The sequence below is a fragment of the Kogia breviceps genome, chromosome 7 (genome assembly GCF_026419965.1).
Source record: "Kogia breviceps isolate mKogBre1 chromosome 7, mKogBre1 haplotype 1, whole genome shotgun sequence".
Lineage (NCBI taxonomy): Eukaryota > Metazoa > Chordata > Mammalia > Artiodactyla > Physeteridae > Kogia > Kogia breviceps.
Genome location: NC_081316.1, coordinates 25176468 through 25200848, shown reverse-complemented (window position 1 = coordinate 25200848; position 24381 = coordinate 25176468). Strand labels below are relative to the sequence as shown.

The window sequence follows — 24381 nt, the reverse complement described above, 5'->3', positions numbered from 1 at the left end:
CTTAGGTGGCCTGCCCACCCCTTTGGTGGTCCCGTGTGCAGGGATCATCCGCAGGGCCCTGCTTTTGCTCCTGGCGCCTCAGAAATGGTTTGTGTCCTTTTTGTATCTTATTGTTCATCATTTGCCCCAACTGCACATGTGTGTAGTTATTTTTAGTCCCTTATAGTTTCTTTGTATTCTATTGCTGGAGATGTTTGTCCAGGTGCAAGCACTGCAGCAAAGATTCCCGGGTCTCAGCCGAGCTCACTTAACACCATGAATATCCAAAATCTTAAATATGGGCGTTTCCTCTACTTCTAGGAATTTAACCTAAGGCTAAATTTATGGTTATATGCGAAATTTTAATCACAATATACATATTTCAGCTTTGTTTCTATGGTAAAATATTGGGAAGCCACCTAAAATAGTGGATAGTTAAAAATAGGTTGTAAGGGGCTTCCCTGGTGGCGCAGTGGTTGAGAGTCCGCCTGCCGATGCGGGGGACACGGGTTCGTGCCCTGGTCCGGGAGGATCCCACATGCCGCGGAGCGACTGAGCCCGTGGGCCATGGCCGCTGGGCCTGCGCGTCCGGAGCCTGTGCTCCGCAACGGGAGAGGCCACAGCAGTGAGAGGCCCGCATACCGCAAAGAAAAAAAAAAAAAAAAAATAGGTTGTAGGGACTTCCCTGGTGGTGCAGTGGTTAAGAACCCACTTGCCAATGCAGGGGACAAGGGTTCGAGCCCTAGTCTGGGAAGATCTCACATGCCGTGGAGCAACTAAACCCATGCTCCACAACTACTGAGCCTGAGCTCTAGAGCCCGCGAGCCACAACTACTGAGCCCATGTGCCACAACTACTGAAGACTGCACACCTAGAGCCCATGCTCTGCAACAAGAGAAGCCACCACAATGAGAAGCCTGCGCACCACAACGAAGAGTAGCCCCCGCTCGCTTCAGCTAGAGAAAGCCCGTGCACAGCAACGAAGACCCAATATAGCCCAAAATAAATAAATTAACTAAATAAAATAAATAAATAAATAAATTTTTAAAAAGTAGGTTGAAAACTCGATATAGCAGAATGCTATGAACTCTTTTAAGGTTATTTCCTAAAAGTACATATTTTTATTGACAGATATTTATTTGTAATATTGTATAAAAGATTTCCAAATATTATATATAATTCCATTATATATGTAAATACATATATATTCATATATATAGGAAGATTTTTATATAATGGGATATTCAATTTATATATATTTATAAAATTTATATGTGTGTGATTATTCTGTTTATAAAATCATGACCCAGATGGCTCTGAGAAAGTATCAAAACTCAAAAGAATTATGTCGACAAAAGTAGATTTTAAATACTTCTACTTCTTTACTCATATTTTCATATATTGATACAAGAAAACTATCGAGTCATGCCCAGTAATACTTTTTCAACTTCCTTAATTCCTTTCCCATTCACATGCTTTATTGCTGCTTTTGCATCTCTCTCCAAAATCCCACTAAAAAAATCCTGCCCCCACTCCCCTTCTGCCTCATTGCTCCCCCCCCACTTCCTATTCTCCATCACAAAAGCCAGAGAAGCTTGTGGCAAGTGGTGAACTCTCCTTGGAAGAGGAGGAGGGAGAAACACATGGGCCAAGTCAACATTCTTTGTAGCTGCCTGGGGTGGGGTGATGGGTGAGGTGGGGGAGTAGAGAGGAGGGTGTCGGTAATGTACCACCATTCATAATCTTCATCTTATTTCATATGCATAGAAAACATCTGGAAGGGCATGCACAAAGGTCAAAATGTTAACATTAGTTATTTCTGGTGGTAGGATTAGAATGGATTTTAATTTTCTTCCTTTTGCTTATCTGTGTTTTCTAATTTTCTACCATGAACAGACATTCCCTGATTAATTTTTTAGAATTTTTATTGAAGTATATCTTTTTTTTTTTTTCCGGTACTCGGGCCTCTCACTGCTGTGGCCTCGCCCGTTGCGGAGCACAGGCTCCGGACGCGCAGGCTCAGCGGCCATGGCTCACGGGCCCAGCTGCTCCGCGGCACGTGGGATCCTCCCGGACCGGGGCACAAACCCGCGTCCCCTGAATCAGCAGGCGGACTCTCAACCACTGCGCCACCAGGGAAGCCCTATTGAAGTATATCTTGATCAATTTTTAAAAATCATTTGAAAAAAAAATAGTTCCCCAGTGCTTCTCTGGAGTATGAGGTTGGAGAGGCTAGTATGATAAACTCCAAGTTAAGGAGGTTTAAAAATATATTCTCTGGGGCTTCCCTGGTGGCACAGGGGTTGAGAATCCCCTTGCCGATGCAGGGGACACGGGTTCGTGCCCCGGTCCGGGAAGATCCCACGTGCCGCGGAGCGGCTGGGCCCGTGAGCCATGGCCGCTGAGCCTGCGCGTCCGGAGCCTGTGCTCCACAACGGGAGAGGCCACAGCAGTGAGGCCAGCGTACAGCAAAAAAAAAAAAAAATACATATATATATATATATATATATATATATATGTATATATATTCTCTGTCCCAGATACACCACTGACATTTGTACCCAAGCCAGCCATCAGTCAACACTGGGAGATGTGGATGTGTCTTTGTGCCTGTCTCCCTCTTTTTGTCAAATAAAAGCAAAAGGTATTTTCAAAATTGTACAAGTTAGGAAGAAGGACTTGGAGCAGGTTAGGCCAGTTGACACATATGCCTTATCTGGAAAATGGGTACAACCATACGGCCCTCAGGGATTGGTGAGGGACCGCAAGTGGAAAACCCAGCACAGGGCTAGCGTATCACAGGTCCTCAAGTAACTTTGAGCACCTGCTCTGTTCAGTTCTTTTGCTTAACAGGCAATTACTGGTTTCAGCTTTGGGCTAAGCTCTGAATTGGAGGCTGTGGATATAACAAAAAGACACTGACCCTGCCTTAAAGGAACCCGCAGCCTGTGGGGAGGAGGAGATAACATGGGAGTGTCTGCCAGACCCTCTTCTAAGCGCTTGATATTTGCATATTGATACTTTACGTCCTTATGGTAATCAATAAGGTAGATTTTCTCAATTATAATTTTATAGTCTGTCCTCCTGGTCACAGATATCTGTTTGTCCCTCTGCCAGAGCCAATATCTGTGCTACGGTAATGGACCTGTTTATGTATGTGGTGAGTAAGAGCTTGGGTGCTGGGAATCAGTCTCTCTGGGTTCAAAATGCAGCTCCATCAATTATGGGCAACATATTTGATCTTTCAATGCCTCAATGTCTTCATCTGTAAAATAAGGATAGGCATAGTTGTTGCCTCATAGATTACTGTAAGGAGAAAATGGATCTATATAAAGCACTTATAACAGTGTCTAGCACATAAGCTATTAGTAAATGTTAGCTGCTGTTATTATTGTTGTTGTTGTTATTTGTCTCCTTCTATAGACTGGGAGCTCTTTGAGGGCTGGGACACTATCTTATTTATTGTTGTATCTGCAGATCCCAACGCAGGGCCAAGCACAGGGTTGAAATAAATGATTATCTGTTAAGTAAAAGAACAAACTTATCACTACTCATATATGGATATTTTGAGGTAGGGAAGGAGGTGATACAGAGGGTTTTCCCTTATGAGTGGACATCAGATTCCCCCCAGGCACGATGATTGTAGGAGGAATCTGGGCTCTCTTAGAGCAGGTAGCATCCAAGAAATCAACCTCAATCACAGTAAATGCGAGAACCAGAAGGGACTTCCCCAGACCATGGTTAACACTCCCGTGTTTCAGGTGAGGAGCCTGAGGCGTAGGGAATTCACTGGCTTGCCTGTGGCTCTGCGGTGTTGGGGGAAATCTGTTAGGGAATGAGGGCTCTTTATCTTAACCTCAAATTCTTTCTACTCCATGGGCAATTGACAGAATTTTTTATTTTGGTTCAATTTCACAAAGCTTTCTTGAATGCCAAGTGTCTTGTGCTAAGTTCATGAGAGACAAGTGACATGGGCTCAGAGAGCATCCAGACTTGCTCAGGATTAAATAAGCAAATCAAGTGTGAAGAGGGGAAATCCCAGGATATAATGAGAGCTCATCTTGTTTCCATCTATAGATATCAGGAGGCTAAAAGAGCAAGTGAGAAGAGTGGGAAAACAGGAGTTCTTTAGCACCAACCTGTTGAGGTCATACTTGGGTTACCCTCCAGTTAAAGGGAGACCCCTGCCCACGCAAAATGAAAACTCGGGGTGGGGGGTGGAAGCGCAGGTTGATTTCCGTTGGTTTGTTACGGGGTAGATACAATGGGATTCTGGAGAATGTCTCCACCTCCCCAGCCAAGATAGTATCTTCCCTGAGGCTTACTCAGAGAACCCCTCCCTGAACTCAGTACAGCCCCACCCCAGGGCTCCTGGGAGAATGGGTGAGTAGGAAGTTGTTGCTAAGAAATATATTTTTGCCCTGCTGAAGTCATAACTATAAATTCACATAATAATCGATCCACCAGTATGACTGGAAATGTATAGCCCAGCTCAGGTGTGGGAAAAATCCTAGCCCTCCTCAGCACCATTGACCTTCCACCTGGGAGTGGTTTAGCACTAAGCATCCATTATTTATCCGGGAGGCTGGGGATGTGAGGAGGAAGGGCCGTGTGTGGGTAGCAACCAGCATTGACAGGGAACTGTGAGAGGTAATGGGGTGCGGCAAGATGTGCAAGGGACAGGAGCTGGGAGAGCAAGGCTCTGCCATTGCCACCTCTGGTGGACATTGGGTAAGTCACTTAACCGCTCTGGCCTTGAGTTTCTCATCCGTAAAATGGGGCTTGAATTAAATGGTCTCCTAAAGTCCCTTCCGGCTCTGAAATTCCATTCACAATGTTCTAAGCGTTGTAAGAAAATTTTTTTCAGAAGTTGCTAAAGAACCCCGATGCATACGGGCTCCGGGGCGTCCCCAGCCTAGGGTCTGGGGGCATACACCCAGGCATGAAATGTCTTTGAGTTCTTGTTTATTATTATGAAGGTAATTTTGCACTCTACTCCATAATCTCTTCTTGCATGCGTTAATATAAAAATAGTATTCTGAATTACTGTTGATATATGTTGATAAATCTAGACTTGCAGGTCCACAGAGAATCTTGTCTTTTGATCTTGAACTATAGCCAAGCCCTAATTCTGTGTGATAAGATTACAGGAAATGTCTAATTTCTTTTTCATGCTTTCTGTATTTTTTATTTCTTCTCTAATGCATGTGTATTAATACCAAAGAAAAGTTTGGTATTAATGTTTAAAACATTAAACATTTGGTTTGGTATAAATGTTTAAAACATGGAAAATAATGTAGTTCTGACCTTCCACATCTAGATTTTAAGGAGGGAAGGGGTCCCTTTAATGAATGGGTTGCCTGATGACATTTTCTTGCTGTGCTCATTCCTATATATGAGTGCTTTATCTGTGAGAAGTAACGTGTGGTTGAATGAATAAAAGTAATAATAATGACAATTATGATAACGACAAAAGCTACTATTACTGTGTTTTTACCATGTGCTGCTGTTCTAAACTCTACCTCTATCATCTTGTTCATTCCTTATAAAACCCTTTGAGGCAGGTCTTATTATTATCCTCATTTTACAGATGAGGAAACTGAAACATCAAAAAGTTAAGTAACTGTCCTGGTTGGAACATCTTTTCTGCCCTTTTACCTTCTCGGATCGCCTTTTAGATCTGGTCATTGCAGCATGCACAGTAGCAGCTTGACTGTGTTACCCTAACAGTTCCTCATCTCTTAGCTTTGCCCTGAGGCTTCTCTGCACTATTCTGTGGAACACCTGTGGGACCCCATTCTGCCCACCTGGCTCCTGCACAGATCTCAGAGTGCAAGGACAGTCATTGACTTATTCCTCAGAGGTCCCCAGAGGGATTAAGCCTCTGTGGCCCACAGCAATCATTAACTCAGTACCGCACCCTTGACTGGCTTTTCTTCCTTCCCCGGTTTACTCATTCTAGGCCCCCAGTCCCCAGGAATTCTTTTCCAAAATGGATTATATGTATACAAATGTACGTCTCAGGTTCTGCTTTTGGGGGCAACCTAAGCTAAGGCATTGCTCAAAGTCACACAGCAGTTAAGCTGTGAAACCCAGGTAGGAAAATATTCACTCTGTAAAATAATTATAAGCACCCAGAACCAGGATATAAACACATAAATCTTTTTAAAGGGGCATGTGTGCACGGAAGAGGAGTGTGCCCACAAAATCAGATAGGTTTAGGAATGGAATAACTACACCAAATGTAAATGGACTTTTGATTTTTTTTCCCTCTTGCTTATCTGTATTGTCTAACTTTCCTAAAGTGACAGCTGTTTCTTGTGTCATGGATGGAGAGCAGGGTGGCAAAGTGATCTATGCCAGTTTATTCACACAGAACCCTCAGGTTCTTTTAGCAGATAGTGGTAGCCATGGACATACTTGAAGTGGACGTGGATTAACTAGTCTCTGCAACCTCACTATCATATTATCACAAAAGCAAGTGTCAGACTAAAATCTGCCACACATGCAGACTGATTACATAAGCATTCGTTAGCAGGCAAACATAAAGACAGTCCAGGCAGCCTGCTCTGGAAGCTGATCAAGGCCTAGCTCTCTGCCCATCTGAGTGCTGCAACGGCTCCCCGAATGGAAGGTTCACTGGAAGAAGGCAGAAGAACATTCTAGAGCAGTGGGTCTCAAACTTGAGCAGGCATCAGAATCTCCTGGAGGGCTTGTTAAGGCACAGATTGCTGGGCCCTGACCCCAGAGCTCCTGACTCAGGGGGCACTATGCTTTGAGGTCTGGTTTTGTTATTCTCTCTGATAACTGGCATCAGGCAACCAGCAATTCCCTCAATGGCTGGGGCACAGGACCATTTAGGGGGTTAGTCTATGGTCTAGAACACCAGCCCCTGGGGTGTAGACTACAAGATGCTCTAGATTCTTTTACCTAAAAGGCCTAAGCGTGGAGAACGTCTCTGAAAGGTTTTAGAGGATACCGCTAATGTCATCAGTGAAAAGCCATTTCTCATCCTCATTATGCTAATTAGCAAAGCCTGATGCATTCCTTAAGGGCCAGAAAACTGAAGTTCACAGAGATAGTTGTGTGTGTTCACATAGGTAGTGTGGCCTCACTGATATAATGCTAGCTGACTACCCCTGTCGTGTGGATGCCTGGAGAGGGCGCCTGGAGAGGGCGCCTAGGGTCTAATATAAATTAGCACAAATGCCTGATAACACGCGCCTTAACAGAACATTCTAGAGTAAATTAGAGACATCATTAATGGGAAGGAAAGTTCATTAACAAATCTATGGGCATTTGTTTGGTCCCACAGACTGAGCCTGAAATCATAGAGGAAACCAACATTGACAGAGTGAATGAGCCCCGGGGCTACGCCCGGTCGAGGCAGGTGAAAGGCCACTCGGAGACCTCCACACTGAGCTCGCAGCCCTCCATCGACGAGGTCCGGCAACAGATGCACATGCTGCTGGAGGAGGCCTTCAGCCTGGCATCCGCAGGACACGCAGGCCAGAGCCGGCACCCAGAGACCTATGGCTCCGCCCAGCACCTGCCCTACTCCGAGGTGGTGACCAGCGCTCCTGGGACCATGACGCGGCCCAGGGCTGGGGTGCAGTGGGTGCCGACCTACCGCCCAGAAATGTACCAGTACAGTCTGCCCCGGCCGGTAAGTCAGACATCCCTCCGCGTGCCCGGGTGTTCCGACGGGGGTTTCAGAGCGGGGACTTTCCTGATGAGCCACCTTGGGATTTGGAAATGAACTTTGCTGGGCTTTCACACGTCCTCCACCCAGGATCCAAGCCTAAGCCTTTTAGTCCTGTGGACACAGACACACAGGAAGCCCTTATGTCCGACCGTAATATGTTTTATTTGTTTTTTTTTTTTTTTTTTTTTTTTGTGGTACGCGGGCCTCTCACTGTCGTGGCCTCTCCCGTTGCGGAGCACAGGCTCCGGATGCGCAGGCTCAGCGGCCATGGCTCACGGGCCTAGCCGCTCCGCGGCATGTGGGATCTTCCCGGACCGGGGCACGAACCCGTGGCCCCTGCATTGGCAGGCGGACTCTCAACCACTGCACCACCAGGGAAGCCCGACCGTAATATGTTTTAGAATGACTTCCCTTTTTTATCCCTCCTGTGAAGGGCTGACCTCACTCTTCACGCACTGGTTGTTTTCTACAACCCCACGTTTAAAGGTCCTGGTTTAAATGTCAGAGTGTGTTGCAGAGCCCCATGTTAGGGGGCCGTGTAGCCTGGTGGCTCCCAGCAGAGGCTCTGGAGGCGGGTGCCTAGACTTTGAATCCCAGCTGACTTTGTAACCTGGGGGCTTAAATTTTCTACAGGTAAAGTAAACAGGTAAGAAAAATAACTGATATCCTAGGGTGGTTGTAAAGATTAACCAAGTTGATATACACGAGGTACTAGGAAAATGCCAGGCACCCAGTAAATGCCATAGAAGTTTCAGCCACGATTATTTCATTAAGTAGTAACTGTACTTCAGTATCTGAGAAAGCATCTAATGACTAAAAGCTTCCATGATTTAAACAACCATTTTAATTAGTTTGCATGTAATTAGTTCATCACCATAGCATCTACAGATAACCTTTTTAAAAAGACAGACATAGCTTTATAAGCCACAGACCATCATAGACAATGCTTTGTATATGTATAGATTCCACCCTTGTAATACTTCTTGCCCTATCCCCAAGGGTTACTCATTAATAGAGCTTTGTAGATTGTCACTGTGATATGTAATTACCCAATAAAAGCTAACATTCATAGAGTGCTTCACTGTCACTAGGTACTGATCTAAGTATCATGTGTATGTTAACTCATTTATTCAGTCCTTACTACAAGCCTCTGAGACAGGTACTAGTTTACTAGTTTTATCCCTATTTCACAAATGAGGAAACTGAGGTTACACAGCTTGTTCAAGTCACACAGCCAGGAAGGGGCAGAGCCAGGACCCAAAGCCAGGCCATCTGGTGACAGAGCCCATGTTCTCAACCTGCCTTGTGCTGTTACATTGTCTCTCCATCGTATTATTGCTTTCATTTTCGGTAGACTATTCGGGATACCTATGGGCTTGTGGAGCCTTTTGATAACTCCACCCCCCACCCCAAAGCACACACTACAGTGGCACTTAAACTGCTGTTACGCTATGTAACTACCTAATCTACACACTATTGTGAATTTCCTTATTCTTTGCTCCAGATTCCTCCTGACCAGGTCCCTGAGATGTCTCCCCTTCACACTTCTCCTAATCCCCTCAGTCTCTCTTTCTGTTGGTGCCCTGTCTGTGAATGTCAGCCTCTGGCCCAGCCTTTCCCTGTTGGTAAAACTCTGTCAGGAGAGACCAAAGTTTATTTCAAACTGAGCCTTTGGGGCAGGGACACTCTTGCTTGAGTGCTTTCATCATCACTGCAAGGGTTTGTCCTCAAGTCGGCAGGTGCAGAATTTCTATTTTGTCTGTTCACTCCAGGGTGATCAGATCATGCTGATTAAACTCACAAAAACTACTTTATTATTAAGAATATTAACTTACAAACCTGCAGTGAGATGCTGAATGATCAGGTGGACCAGAATACTTGTTTCCTGGTCTTTCCTGTTAATGGTCTTTCGTTAAGTAAAAGCCAGTTCAGGGGAAGTACGACATTATCAGAAGGAGAACTGGTTGGTATTGGAGTCATCTTCCTCAGTCAGTAATATGCAAACCCAGAGAGCATCGTCAATAAAGGTAATAGAGTGAATGTGGGACATCTTTTTTCGCATTTTCCCATTTTCTGAGATATGGGTAGAATAAAATGCAAAATTCTTAATATAATGTTTAAGTTAAAATAGAAGACTTTGGGGCAATGCCCAGATCTCAGGAATAGGAGTTTGCCTCTGCCATCATGGAACTTTTCTGAATCTGTTCAAGAAGCACTGCCTTCCAGAAGAGTGTCAGCAACTCTGAGGCCACCACTGGCCATGCTCCCATCAGATGAGATTCCAAATATCCTTTTTTCAGAAAGAGTTGGAAAAATGCTCACTGAGCCTGGCAAATCTGTTACTTTAAAATACTTTCCCATGACAGTCGTATTATAGTTTCCACAATTACAGTTTTCTTAACTAATTGCCCATTAAATTGGTACTCTTCTTTATGGGGAAAGAAGGGATTTTCTCACTGAGATTTAGAAAACACTCTAATCCTACCACATTTATACCTACCTCTTAAAGTGGCTGTCCCCTGGGGAGAGTTACCTGTATCTATTCTATACTGATCCACCTGACTTCAGTGTCATTGGCTCATTCTTCCTGATTCCAGACATTGACCACGTCCCCGAATTTTCCCTCAGCCCAGAGTGGAATGGCACTCGCCAGCTAAGGTCTGACCTTAGCCAGTGATCGTAACTCTGAGTCTCAGATCCCTCAGCCATGCAATGGTGACGAGAAGAGGGCTGCAGTGAGGAAGGGATGATAATTCGTGTAAGATGCTCAGCACGGTCCTGGCATTTAGTAAGCACCTAACACATGTTAGCGGATATTAATCAGAGTGCTTCCTATGGAGCCTAACAGATCAAATTACTGGATAAATGGTAGTCATTGCTATAAAAATATTCTCTTCTTTTCCCTGGGTTCCACTGGTTATCTCCCTTTCCCTGACGGTTCTGAGATTACATCTTCTTTTCCTTCTACTCTGTTACATTCTTTTAAGAGCATGCTCTGTGCTCAGGGAAACTTCACTTCTGCTTAAAGATGATTCTCAAGAATGGCTGGGCCCCTCTAGCTGGAGGCCAGATTCTGGGAATCTGTGAAGAGATCTGGGTTTCAGAGAGAAAAACTTAAATAACCGGTTGAGTCTTCCAATGACAGGCAAGAAGATGCCGCAACCCACATCCATATGCCTCAATTTAACAAAACCATCTAAAAATGTCATTGTGGGAATAGGAAAACTTGGATGGTTCTGCTTCTTATAATTCAGGGTTGGCAGTTGTGCCAGGAAGGGCAGAAACATTAGCATCATATACTTAAGAAAAAGCATCATATACTTCCAAAAAATGGAAATGGACTGAGAAGTAACACAGCAGAGAGATGGGCCCTCAAACTGAACAACATCAAAGGCAGTTCTTTCGTTATTAAGGTTTCCTTTTGCCAACAAAAAATGAGGGCCTTATTTTAATGAAAAGAGAAATGGCTAACAATACACAGTAGCAGTGATGATTCTTAACCCAAGTTCTTGCCAAGCCCTCTGTGCTATGATAATGTGGAAATCGATGGACAGGGTGGCAATTTAGAATGATAACTGTGATCACTTTCCAGTTTCCAAAAAGGAAGCACTCTGAGCTCTGCTGTAGGATAGTGGGAAGCTGGTGGTTCTAAATGCACTCGGCCAGGCTGATGGCATTTACATCGTGGAGAAGGTTACTGCTGGCAGCTGGGGATTTTTGCGCTGCAGTTCAGGAGACCCTTGATCATATGTTACCCCTTGAATCTGGGAGGAAATTGGACTTGACACCCAATGACCAATCCAGTTTTGCTAGCAGCCGTAATGAGTCTGTGCCAAGAGGAATGAAAACATCCTACAGCCTTCCTGTTGGTGTCGGGGATTCCGAGAAAGGGATCGGGGTGAAAGCATCTTCCCCACTAGAGGCCTTACAGATGCAACTAATAGTAATAATAACACAATACCAGCTGCCCTCTCTTGCGCTACCGCCGTATACAGGACATTAAGCTAAGTGCTACCGTCTCTTCTGATCTAACACCCACCCTATGAAGTCAACATGACGATCCCCGTGTACTCCATGGGAAACTGAGGCCTGGAGAAGTGAAGAACCTTGCCCAAGGTGACACAGCTGTCACTGGCAGAAAGGGGTTAGAACTCAGGGCTCTCTAACTTCAAAGACCATGCTCTTTCCCCCCTCTGGCCAGGTGAGCCAGAGGATGTCCTCTGATGAGAACTCAAATCTCCTAAACTTCAGAGTGTGATCTTAAAAGGAAGCTTATCCAGTCTGATGGGATTTTGTCCATTCCTATCATTGCCCCTTATAGGAGAGACATCTCCATTAGGATGGAATTGAGAATATTACAGCCCATTTTCCTCCTCTCCCCTCAAAAACAAAGCAAAACCAAACCAAAAAACCCCTTCTGAAACCTTCATTAATGATGAGATATGCAGGCATATCAGGCAGGAGTTTGCATCCACCCCAACACTTGGCTTCAAGAAATGTTGCATTTCTTATGTTTCTCCAAATCAAATTCAAATCTGTTCTGAGCCCCCATCTGGCCAAGTTTGGTGGGGCGGGAAAGGAAGGGGAGAGGGGGGATGGGAATTCAATGTTATTGCACAAAAAAGTCATTGGCAGTTTGCTGAAGGTGGAACAACGGGAGAGGGTCTACCCCAGGCAGTGTTGATGGGCGCTCAAGGATGGAGGGAACCCACCAAACCGAGAAGGTATCTGGAGACTGAAAAATGAGGCAGGTAGCTCCATATAATCAATGGATCAGTGTATTATAGGGTAGCTTACGTACAGGGTAGGATGGAGCAGATGGCGATCGAGAAGCATTCACAGCTGCACTCCACACCACAGAGGGGGCCACTGGGACAATTTTATAGTTAACCTGGGGTATGGGGGTACGTGCTTGGAGATAGGGAGTGCATTCCTACGTCAAGACTTATGGTGGGTAATTAGTCCTGTGGGTGCGGGCACTGCATCATGAAGGTCTTTATCATTGGAGAGTAACAGAGCATAGAGGCCACCTGGACCTAATGGTCATTAAATAATATCTATTAACTGCAAAGCCCTTGACGGCAGAGAAGTGAATTACCACGCAGTACAGTCTTGGGTAGGGTCGGTGGAAGGACAGGAGGAACAGAACAGGTCCAAGATGGCATCAGTTATGCTAGCAGCCAGACAATGGAGTGTTGCCCAGCTCCCAGGAGTCCATGAAGGTAGGTCGCTCTGTATTACCTGGGACAGCCTGGGCTGGGGCTCTTTGCCTTTGGATTGCCCCAAGGAAACCCCCCTTGAAAACCGACAGAGTACCCGGCGTCTGGCAAATGCATACCCCTCTAAGCTTAATCATTAGAGTGAGTAAAAACCAGTTTGTACAGGAAGGCTGTGTGGAAAGGGAGAGAGGGAGGTAGGAGAGGAGTATGTATCTCAGCTCACAAACTCAGGTGTGCAAGACACGTAAGTTTATTTTCCTGTAATCTTCTAGCGCCAAAAGTTCAGTCTCAGTTCAGGGTTTCCCTCCCCATCTCTGATTAAAGCTTAGTGTGTGGGGGCGGGGAGAAGGGGAGCTAAATGGTACAAAGCGTGGTCAGGGTGGGGAAGAGGCTTCAGTACTTGGTCCCAGTTTGCTCTCATCTCACTACTCTGGCTGATGTCCCAGAGAGGTGCTTGTTTCCATCTAGCCTGCAGGTGTTAGTCCACGTAGAGCACAGCTGTATCCTGGTCCTCCTGCTTACAAGCTCTCTCCAGATCCCTCCTTCCCCTCCTCCCATGCTTGAGGCCTCTCTCTCCCTCTCTCTCTGCCTCTCCCCTCTCCCCGTCTCTGTCTCTCTCTTTCACGCGCACGCGTGCGCGCAAACACACACACACCTTTGCCCCTCTCCCCTCTCTAGCATCTTCCTTATATTTATTCTCTCCACCTCCCCATCCCCCTATGCTCCCAGATTGAGGCGGGACACAGAGCCGCTTCTCCAGACCCATCAGCATCTAAGCTCTCCTCTTCTTCCTAACCTAAGGGTGTTTAGAGGGCAGAGTGGTCTAAAAGCACCTCACTTCTTCCAAATCTCTTGTTTTGGCATCAGCCTTCAGCCTTGAGTGCTCTAAGGGCTTAGGTTTTTGATATTCAAAATCCTAAATTCTTACAGTTCAATAGCTTGGACTTTTGACATGCCAGTTAAGAGTTGGCTCTTGGGCCATCTTTAGAGGGGGTGGCCTTCCTTCCCTGGGGCAGGAAGGTGTGATGCCCTCACTGCTTGGGGCAGGGGAAGGGCCCTGGATTCAAGGAACTGTGGTGGCAAAGTCTTGGTTACTACAGTTACTATATCAAAATATTATCTTGTCTCAAAAGGAAGAGAATATCATTTATTGAGTACCCACTATGTGCCAAATGTCATATTAACATATAAAATGAGTCTTCTAAACAGCCTTTGAAATGGGGGTGTGATTCTGTTACTTTCATCACCTAATGAGAAAACAGACACAGAGAAGGTAAGTTACTGGAGGTCAAGCAGCTGGTAAAGATCAAGCCAGGATTCAACTCCAGTTTTTTGTTTGTTTGTTTTTGTTTTTTTTTTTAATTGGAGTATAGTTGTTTTACAATGTTGTGTTAGTTTCTGCTGTACAGCAAAGTGAATCAGATCCAGTTTTGTCTGACTCCAAAGCCCTGCCCTCTGCATTATGTCACCCTTAGCTCAGAATTGCGAGATAGCACCCTTAACTGGCTATGTGATTTTGGACAAGTCAGTTCACCTCTCTGGGCTTCCATATCTCCCCGTGTTAAGGTAAGAGGTGTGGTCTCCTGCTCTTCCCAGCTTGAACCTTCTATGATTCCCAGGGCCTGGAAGCCTCAGTGTTGCTCCATCAGTAACTCCTGGTGAACTGACAGATCAAGATAAGGCCTGGGTTTTCACCATGGGGTCAGTCTTCAATTACAATGCCCTCTGTTTTCAACGAAATAAGAACTGTCCGCTGGAAGATTCTACTTTGTGCACCAGGATGTAAAGTTATCTGTAGCCGCATGCAGACTTCGACACTTGTGGTGCCCGGGGCAGTACTCGCAGGGTCAGCACAGTGCGGTGGAAGGGGCACCTTGCAGTGGACCCCAGCATTGTCAGCAGGAATGGAAAGATTGGCACGTTCGCTCTGACCTGCGGCTGACTTGCTGTTACAGGACAAGGGCCTCCAATGAGGGTGGGTGGCTTTGGCCTGTTTGTCCCTCAAGCTCCCACCAGTGCAAAGCCTGAGACCCCTGACCTGTTCCTCCGGCTGCAGCCTGCCCCTTTGACTCGTCACCCCTCTAGTGCTACCCCTTGAGGTTGATCTTCACCAGATTCCCCCTCTGGATGGATGCACATGCACAAGCAGGGTCCAGCACACAGTGGGTCTCACCCGGGCTCATTCTCCACTGGGTTTGCTAGAAAGAATGGCCCTGACCCACCCCCTCGCCCCCTGCCCAGGGACATCAGGAGTGGAGCTTTGAAGAAACTGTGGTCACCTTCCCTTCTGCTTTTACAACCAAACCTCTGAGCCCAAAGAGTGGCCTATGCTTGTCCCATCCAGGCTCCTTCCACCTCAGAGACCTGAGAGCTATTTATAAAGACGGCCTGCGGTTCTGACTGTGTGATCTCCTTTCTAGCCAGAGGACAGGGATCCCAAAAGATGGTGTCCTTGGGCGCCAGACTGGGCCCCTCACGGCCACTGTCACAGAACTGGAAACTTGTAACTAGGTAACAGTTTTGAGCAATAGCTTCTAGGGGGATCCTAGTCACAAAGCAGCCCGCAGGGAGCCAGGTTCCAAACATGTGGAAAGGGGAGCCAGAATGCGAATCCAGGAGGACTTAGAACTATTGGGAAACCGCACAGGGGGAGGTAGGAAGATCCTGCTGGGGGGATTTTCCTCAGCCATTAGCACAGGGCACAGGTAGCCTTTCTGCTTTTTATGTGGTCTCTGTGGCTGCAGGGAGCCCCGAGGATACAGACCAAAGGAGACCTTGATCTCCTGTGTAATCTTGCTTTGTACCTGGAAAAATCATCCAAAGAAGGAAATTCCCTTGGTACTTGTCAAAAGTTCAGAACTTTTAATCAATTCTTTGGTGACCTGTTACAAGACAGACAGATATAAAATGCATTTTCTTGGCCGGAAAACTGTGTTGACTACAGAATAAGCCTTCCAAGAACCAGGGATAAAAATAAGTTGTCTGTCTCCTCTACTGATATCATGAGAGGCCAAAAGAGAGAAGAGGGGCTATACACCCCTTTCTCTATTTTGGGAAAGGCATATCCTTACTTGTTGGTTTGTTGATAATAATGGAATGCAAAGCTGGAAGGACCTCCAGGACAGTGATTTTCAAACTCTGTAAAACCATAGGGTTCAGGGAGGTCCCCAGGGTGTCATCATGCAGGTAAGCAAAGGGCCAAAGTCACCTAGGCATCCCTACCCCCAACTTCAACCAGAGCAGTTCTGCTTTAATCTGGTTATGTATTCGGGTCATGTCAGAATGGTTTCATGGCTAAAGAAATGTTTGTTTGGAAGCTCATGAACTACTCCAATGCCATATTTCACAAGGAAAACCAAAAACAGAAAAATGAGATGCAGAGAGACTGAATGACATGTCCACAGAATGTGAATGGCTGAATCAAGATGAGAGCCTGGGTCTCCTGACTCCTGCTTCACTCAACATTCATTCAACAAATAGTTATATAGCACTACTAGGTGCAAAGCACTTTGCTTGGTAAGGTGGGAGAGCCAGGATGAGAAAGAAAGATATGCTTGCTGAACTCCAAGGAGCTTAGGATCCAGTGGAGCTTAAGATTTTGGTTCCCTGAATACTACCTTAGCATACATACTGGGTTGGCCAAAAAACATCTTATGGAACATCTTACAGAAAAACCCAAACGAACTTTTTGGCCAACCCAATTGTTTACTGATGCTAAAAAGGAAAATGCAGCATGGTGATGTAGCTTTCCATATTGATTCAGCCAGTACCTCTAGATTTGGGCAAATGTTTTTTTCATTCTTGTTCTGGAAGATTACTGTTGCTGATACATTTCTAGGTTGACAGTTATTTTCTTTGAGCACTTTGCATACCATGGTCTTCTGGGTGCTGTTGAAAAGTCAACTGTCAGTCTAAATGTCATCCCTTTACAGGTGATATGCCTTTTTTTCCTCTGGCTGCTTTTAAGACCTTCTCTTCGTCTTTGGTATTCTAGCATTTCACTACAGTGTATGTAGGTATGTATTTCGTTTTATTTATCCTTCCTGTTATATATTGTACTTCCTAAAATGATTAATTTATTCAGTTCTGGAGCCTTTGGTATTCTACCATTTCACTACAGTGTATGTAGGTGTGTATTTAGTTTTATTTATCCTTCTTGTTATGTATTTTACTTCCTAAAATGATTAATTAATTTATTTCTTCAGTTCTGGAAAATTCTTAGTCATTGCTTCTGCAAATATTATTTCTTCTTTCTCCAACTTTTCTCCTTTGGGACTTTGATTAACTGCATGTTAGGCCTTCTTATTCCATCCTCTATATCTTTTACTTCTCTTTTATATTTTCTATCTTTTTAAAAATCCATTTAATGAGTTTCTTTCTATTTTTTTTTGAATTTTTGAATTTTAGTTTACTTTTTTATACAGCAGGTTCTTATTAGTCATTGTGGTACATATATACAATGGAATATTACTCAGCCATAAAAAGGAATGAAATTGAGTCATTTGTTGAGACGTATATTTTCTGTCTTCTTGTCTCTTCGTGTTTCATCCTTAGTAATCTCAATTCCATTTTCTAGTTTATTATTTCTTTCCATCTGTGATAAATCTATTACTTAATTCACCTATATTGAGTGTTTTATTTCAGTAATTTTTTTCACTTATAAAAGTTCTATTTCTTTTCAAATCTGCTAGATAATTTCTGATAATCTTTCTGTCTGGTCAGTTATTTTCTTAAAACATTTCTTACCTTATTACTTTCTATTTTGTATCTGGAAATTTCAAACTCTAAAGTCCTTTAAGGTCTAAATTTCTTGTTTTTTCTGACTTTCACTATGTTTTCTGATGTGTTTTCTGATATTTGATTATGAGCTCCTTTTTGCTTCATCTCAATCTGTGCCAATCCCTAGAGCCTTCCAAAGAGGACTTACAATTGCTTCTGCCTGAGCCTGGGAGCATTACCAACCTTCCTCCCTGGGAGGAGCCAATGTTAGCCCCTTCCAGGTTGGCTGTAAGGGTCTCAATTTCACCTGCCTGACCTTGCCCTATCCCAGGATTGATCTCTTAATCGATTACCAGTATGGCATTTCTTTTCCAGGCAATCCCACCTTTCATATTTGTTTACTACTCATTGTTTCTACCTGTGATTTCCACTCACAGGTTTTATTTTAGTTTGCTGAGATATGAGAGGGATGGGGTGGGTAGTGGGTGGAGTCCTTAAGATTTTCCTTATATCCTGCAATTCCTACATGCATTAAAAGCCATGTTTTATCCAGGATCTACTTGTTATTTACTGGGTAGGCCCTTATGAGTAGGTAGTCTGCCATAATGCTAAAGGGAGAAGCCCTCATTTGGTTTAAAGAATCCTGCTTATGGATTCTCTCTGTTGCTACTTTCTGTCTGGATGCCTTCAGGTTTAAAGCTCTATGATCTTGTTCCTCAAGAGATGTGGCAGGCCTTGATACCTAAAGAAAGAAATGAATGAGAAGCACAAGCCAATCTTTGTCTTCGCAGAGAGCATTTCTAGATTTTCTCCTGCTCAAAGAGGCTGTGGCCTGGCTATCTGGTCCTGTCTCTGACCATTTTCCTTTTCTCCCTTCCTATGTTGATTAAAGTCTTCACTTTTGTGGCATTTCTGATCCCTTATCTTTGAATAGTGCTTTATAGATCACAAAATACTTACACATACACTCTCTTGCCTGATCTTTGCACCCACCCCCTCGGAGCAAGGTATCCTTGTCCCCATTTCAGAAGAAGACACTGAGGCCCAGAGAGGTTACCTGACTTGCTTAGGGACATAAAGTCTATTCAGCAGCAAATTAGGGCCTCCACCCATACTTCCTGACTCCAGACGCATTGCTTTCCCCCACTAAACCCACTTTCCATGAGTGAGAAAGTAAACGCAATCAATGATTCATTCCTTATCTAATATTTATTGCTCATCCATGATATAACAGGCACTGTTCCAGGCATGAGGATGCAGCTGAGAACAAATCCCTTGCCCTCATGACAGTCTAGTTTGTGGCAGATGATAAATAAGCAATGATATAATACCAGAGTGACAACTGCTATGCCAAAAAATAAAACAGAATATGGAGACAGAGTAAATGGGGTCCACAGGGAATATGGGGCTAGATGAATGAAATGAAGGAAGGAGCCACGGGAAGGACTGGGAGAGAAGCATCCCAGAGGGAAGGGGCACCATGTACAAAGCCCGAGGCAGGAAAGAACTTGGCAGATTCTAAGAACAACTGAAGGACTCTGTGATGCAGCGGCCCAGCAAAGGGGAGAATGGTGGCAGATGAGATAGAAGAGTGGGGCGGGGAACATGTTAAGGGAGATCGAAGGGGAAAGTTTGAGGAGAGAAGGAAAGTGTAACCCTCGGAAGTTTGCTTCCCTTTTAAGTAAGAAGAACCTGTGTGTTGACGGGCACCAGGTTTTAACACATCTCCCTCTATTTGCTCGTCTCTTTCACAGGCCTACAGGTTTTCCCAGCTTCCTGAAATGGTCATGGGCTCTCCCCCTCCACCTGTGCCTCCGCGGACTGGCCCAGTGGCTGTCGCTTCTCTCAGGCGGTAACACATTCCTTTCTTTGCCTTATTTGGGATATTTGCAGAGGATTTGGTCCTGTGTGCCCCACCCTGACAGGTTTCCTTCCTGCCCTACCCCATTCAGGGTGCATCACCTGTCCAGACAACCGTGTGCCTGCGGCACCCCAAGTACCATGAAGGAAGGAAGTGGGGGCCACAGAGGGTTGACCTACTTTCTTACCATTGAAAACTGAAAGTCCTGTAGAACCCACAATTGGAAAAAACCCAAGGTCAACTGCCCCATACCTTGACCTTGAACATCTAAAAATTACTCCAACTTGGGCTGTCACAACAGCTGCCTCAAGTCTGGGCACCTCCTGCCAGGTGTGTGCACCCAGAAGGCCCTTTGTTATTGAGCGGTAGTGTCTGAGAGGCCGGGGAGCAGCATGTCTAGGCTCCTGCCCTAACTCTTGACTTCCAAGATGGAGAGGATGAAAGCACACAAACTTGGATAGGTCAGTTGTGAAACATATATTCAGCATTCTCTTTGCTCTGTAATGCACATGTTTTAGATAAAGATAGACAAGAAACAACAGCCAAGAGCCCTGGGCGAGGTTGGAATAGTCATCCTGTCCAAGGCCAGGAGGGACAGCCGTGCCCTGGGGCCTGTACGGGCCACTGCCCTGGCCCTCCTACCATAGCTTCCTCCAACATGCTAATCACACACTATTGGTGGGCCACAGGTCTGAACTTTGTCAAAATGGTGAAAAGAAATGAGTTTTCCTCAGAAACGACCTGCCTTCATTTCCAGCAGTTTCGGATGCTGAGCTGTGTGTAGACACCACCCTTTGACCCCAGTCAAGCTGAGGGTGGGATGGGAAGCAGCAGACCAGGGTTCCACCCTAACCTGCCAGTAACGTGCCGTGTAACTCCAGGCACGTTGCCTCACCTGTCTGGCTCCTGTTTCCTTATCTGCAAAATGAGGGCAATGACCTAAAAGATCTCAAAGGCTCTGGGAGTCCTCAAAGGTGGACGAGTGTACAGAGCAGAACCCATGGATTTTCCTAGGATGGTTTTCTAAAGGAGTAGAAGATGCCTGGAAACAGCCTGAGGGAAGCCAGGGCTGTGGGAGTGAGCAAATGGGAGAAGGAGGGTCGGAGAAAGGAAGGGAGACCCTACACTACTGAGCCCCCAGCAACCCACCCTGATGTGTAGTTTAATCCTCACAGCCTGTGTTTGACCCTCCCTGGGGAATAGTTACTCCTGTGGGTTCTGGATTGGAGGAGCTTTTCAATCAGTCGTTTGAGCTATGTTTGCTGAAGGCCAGCATCTATTTCTTATTTCTTCTCTCAACCACCAGTCTCCTCTCATGTCCGTCTGCACCGTCTGCCTTCATTGCCAAACATCAGGAGGTCACTGCCCTCCTTATGAACCCAGAGGGTTAGACCAGGGAAGAACCTCTGAGATGGAGTCATCCTCCCCGTTCATTTTACAGATGAGGAACTGGGGCTCAGAGAAAGGAGGCAGCCAGAACCCAGGCTCCTGATGCGCTCCCTTACCGCGCCTCTCTTCTGCTCTTACTGTGACAGCCTGCCTCTGCTTAGAGGGTGGCCCTGTGGGCTGGCAGCCTTTGCCTCGCTTCACTTTAATTTTAGGAGAGCCCGAAGTGCCTCTACCAAAGGGGAGACAGAGACTGGCTACAGCACCCTTTATACTAGGAGGAGAGGCCCGTGCCCTCACCCCAGCCCCCCTCTTCTTACATGGCTTTCTGAGCCATAAGTGGAGAGATGTGTTAAATGCGCCAGATTCTCTGCTTGCCTGTGGAACTTAAAAAAAAAAAAAAAAGTGTTCTCTCATTCATAATGCCCAGAAAGTACTAGGCTCCTGCTTCCGGGAGCAGCCCGAGCTTCCCAGAGCCTAGGGCTTCTTGCTTCCTGCCAGTAGCAGCAGGGAACGCGGTCCCCGAAGCCCTCCAGGGTCTCGGTCCCTGTGTCAGGAAGGGGAGCGGCGGCGCACTCTAAACGGAGCCTTCCCATTGGCTGCCGATGATGTCATCACCTGCCAGGTCGACCATCCCCAGCTAAGACCCGGCGCTAATTCTTGGCTCATTTTTTATGTGGAAATTAAGTGTTCTACTCCCCAAAGACATGAGAATCACCCTCAGGGGAGCACTAACCTTGAATATCTAAAAATGACTCCAGCTCGGGCCACCGCGACAGCTGCTCCAGGTCTGGGCGTGTAGGCCCCCTTTGTCATCCGGGGGCAAACCCAGGCCTGAGGACCCCGCCGTCGTGGGGCTTGGAGGCCGAAGCCATCCCCCGGCCGTGATCTGCCCCGGGAGCCCCGCCTCGCCCGGCCGGCCGCGGTCCAGACAGGCGGCTAAGGCGGCCCCTCTCCCCCACCAGGTCGACTTCGGATGTTGGGAGCAAGACCAGGATGGCCGAGTCCGTGGGACCTGAGCCCGCCCAGCTGCACGACAGCGCCTCCTTCGCGCAGGTGTCCCGAGGCCCTGTGTCCGTGGCGCAGTTGGATCAGTCGGCTTTAAATTACTCAGGTGGGCAAGAGGAGAAAAGCCTGGAAGAAGCCCGCGCCCTGCGCCAGCCCCCACGCTGTGCACTTTCTCCTCCCTGCTCTCCACGTTCTACCTGCCACTGTCAGGAATCAAAGCGACTCTATTTCTGGATCCCCTCTGGACTTCAGTAGCCCTGGCTAGAAGAGCTACTGCTTTTATTTCTTAAAAAGATCTGAACTCTGACAAAATATTAAGATAGGTTAACGGTCAGGGTGGATGTTCACATTTTGCCAGCCTTAAGGCCTGTTAAAAATTTATTATATATATCTTTAAAGCATTCCAGATACAACTATCCACTCCCAACTCATTCCCCTTCTCCCCAGAGGTAATCACAGTCTTTAAGTCATGGGCTTTCACTACATATATATACAATATATATATTAATGCTTTGCATATTTTAAATTTACATAAGTGATGTTAAGCTATACCTTTCCTTTTGCACTTTGTTTTCTTGGCTTAACATTGTTTTCAGGAGTTCTCCAGGTTGCTACACACATATTGATCTAGTTCATTTGTTCACACTGCCATATGGTATTCCATTATGTGATATGCCACCATTTATCCTATCCCCTAGTGAGAGACATATTGGTTGTTTCCAGTTTTTTGCTATTACAAACAATGTCAATGAACATGGAGGTTTGAACATGCCCTAATGGGTTTTTTTCATTTATCCAAATCATACCTTTTAGGCTAAAACTGCAAACACCCGGTTGTCAACACTTACTAAAGCATACTGTGTCCAGAAATGCCACCAGTGAAATCTATTCCTTTTGGTTCCTCTTCTTGGCTCTTGAAAAATACCCATCCTCCTGGGAGGAAAACACCTGGCACCCCAGCAGGTCAGGGGTGTTGGGATGGGGATGGGGGAGTCGGTGAGGGCTCGGCAAGGATTGTTGAGCCATCACTTCTCTAGAAAGCTAGGTCTGAGTCCCAGCAGGTGATGCCTCCACTACTGTCTGGGCAGGTGAGCAGGGCTGGGGCAGCAGGTGGAGGTGTGATGCCTTCCCATCAGCCCTTCCCCCAAGGCCAGAGTCCTCCCATTTCCCAGCTTCCCCCAGCTTGTGCATATGTCAGCCCAGCGGGCGAGGTGCTGGCCTAATCTCACCCGTCCATCTCCTCCGTGCCAGGTAATACGGTGCCGGCAGTGTTCGCCATTCCAGCTGCCAACAGACCCGGCTTCACGGGCTACTTCATCCCGACGCCTCCCTCGTCCTACAGGAACCAGGCCTGGATGTCTTACGCAGGAGAGAATGAGCTCCCGAGCCAGTGGGCTGATTCGGTGAGACCCTCGCTGATTCCCTCACAACTTTACCTGCTTGACACCCTTCAGGGAGAAAAGGGATGTGAGGCTGAGACTGAGCATTTTGTTATCTCAGGCCCCCTCCCGCCAACCAGGTGGCTAAAATCAGCTATTAGAGGAGACAGTGCAGGGGAGGGGAGTGTGATGTCCTTTGACACGGGAGCCTTCCGTCAGATTCCACCTCTTTCCGGAGGGCACCCTTAATCAAATACAGTTTTATAATAACTACCATTTTTTGAGTATTTTCTAGGTGCCAGGCACTATATTAGATGTTCTATTTATGTTATCTTATTTAATCTTCAAGAGACCTATCATGTAGGTATTATTCCCCTGATGTGTCCAGCAGTCAGACCTGCATTTTTCTGGCTCCAAAGCCTTTACTAAATTTGTTCCTTTCAGCTTTAAAATCCTGTGAAAAGTTTAGATGCAATACCGGAAAATGAAGTATTAGAAACCCAAGACTGAATTACTTTGCATGTAGATCTAAAGCTTTCTGCCTGTCTTCCAGCCGAAGACTGTCTTGTCACGGTCTCCTGGTTTCTTCCTTCATTATACTAGTAGGAGTTTTGGGCACGGTAGACCTGGCCCAGCCTGGACCAAGGAGGGGCAGCAGCAACCAGATGAACCTGGATATTCACACCCAAACCTGCCTCTGAGCCACCTGTCAAGCGCTGCCTAGTGAAAAACAAAAAACAAGCAAACAAAAATAGCACAATGATGGCCTCTAGAATGAGTTGCTCCGCTCCCTGTGTGAGATCATCCATCATGGATGAGAAAGGCAGGCTGTTTCCTAGGGCCCCGTGGTGCTGTATGTCATTTTAGGGTTTGGTCTCAGCATTTGAAATACAGCCTAGATTTAGGAAACACATTGACGCCTGTGTCATCTTTTCTCTCTGTCTAAACCCCTGGGATCCATACTTTCTACCCCTCCAGATTCAATTCAACCTCAGCGTTGGTGTCTCTTCTTATTGTAGTGATGCCACGTGTAAACAACATCATCAGGGTAAAACTACCCTACGTATATTAATTTTCCTAATAATCAAAGCTATTCCTTTAATTTCCAAAATATTTAAAAAACAT

The 24381-nt window shown here is 45.9% G+C and overlaps 1 protein-coding gene across 4 annotated transcripts in view; it reads left to right on the top strand.

Annotated features, from left to right (window-relative positions):
- KIAA1549L (KIAA1549 like) overlaps positions 1-24381 on the top strand; it is a 295434-nt gene that overhangs the window by 256386 nt on the left and 14667 nt on the right. For all 4 annotated transcript variants that reach the window (XM_067038032.1, XM_067038031.1, XM_067038028.1 and 1 more), the window contains 4 exons: positions 7295-7645; positions 19377-19474; positions 21835-21983; positions 23129-23280. In XM_067038032.1, coding sequence (XP_066894133.1) covers positions 7295-7645; positions 19377-19474; positions 21835-21983; positions 23129-23280 — 750 coding nt within the window. The remainder of the gene's footprint in view (positions 1-7294; positions 7646-19376; positions 19475-21834; positions 21984-23128; positions 23281-24381) is intronic.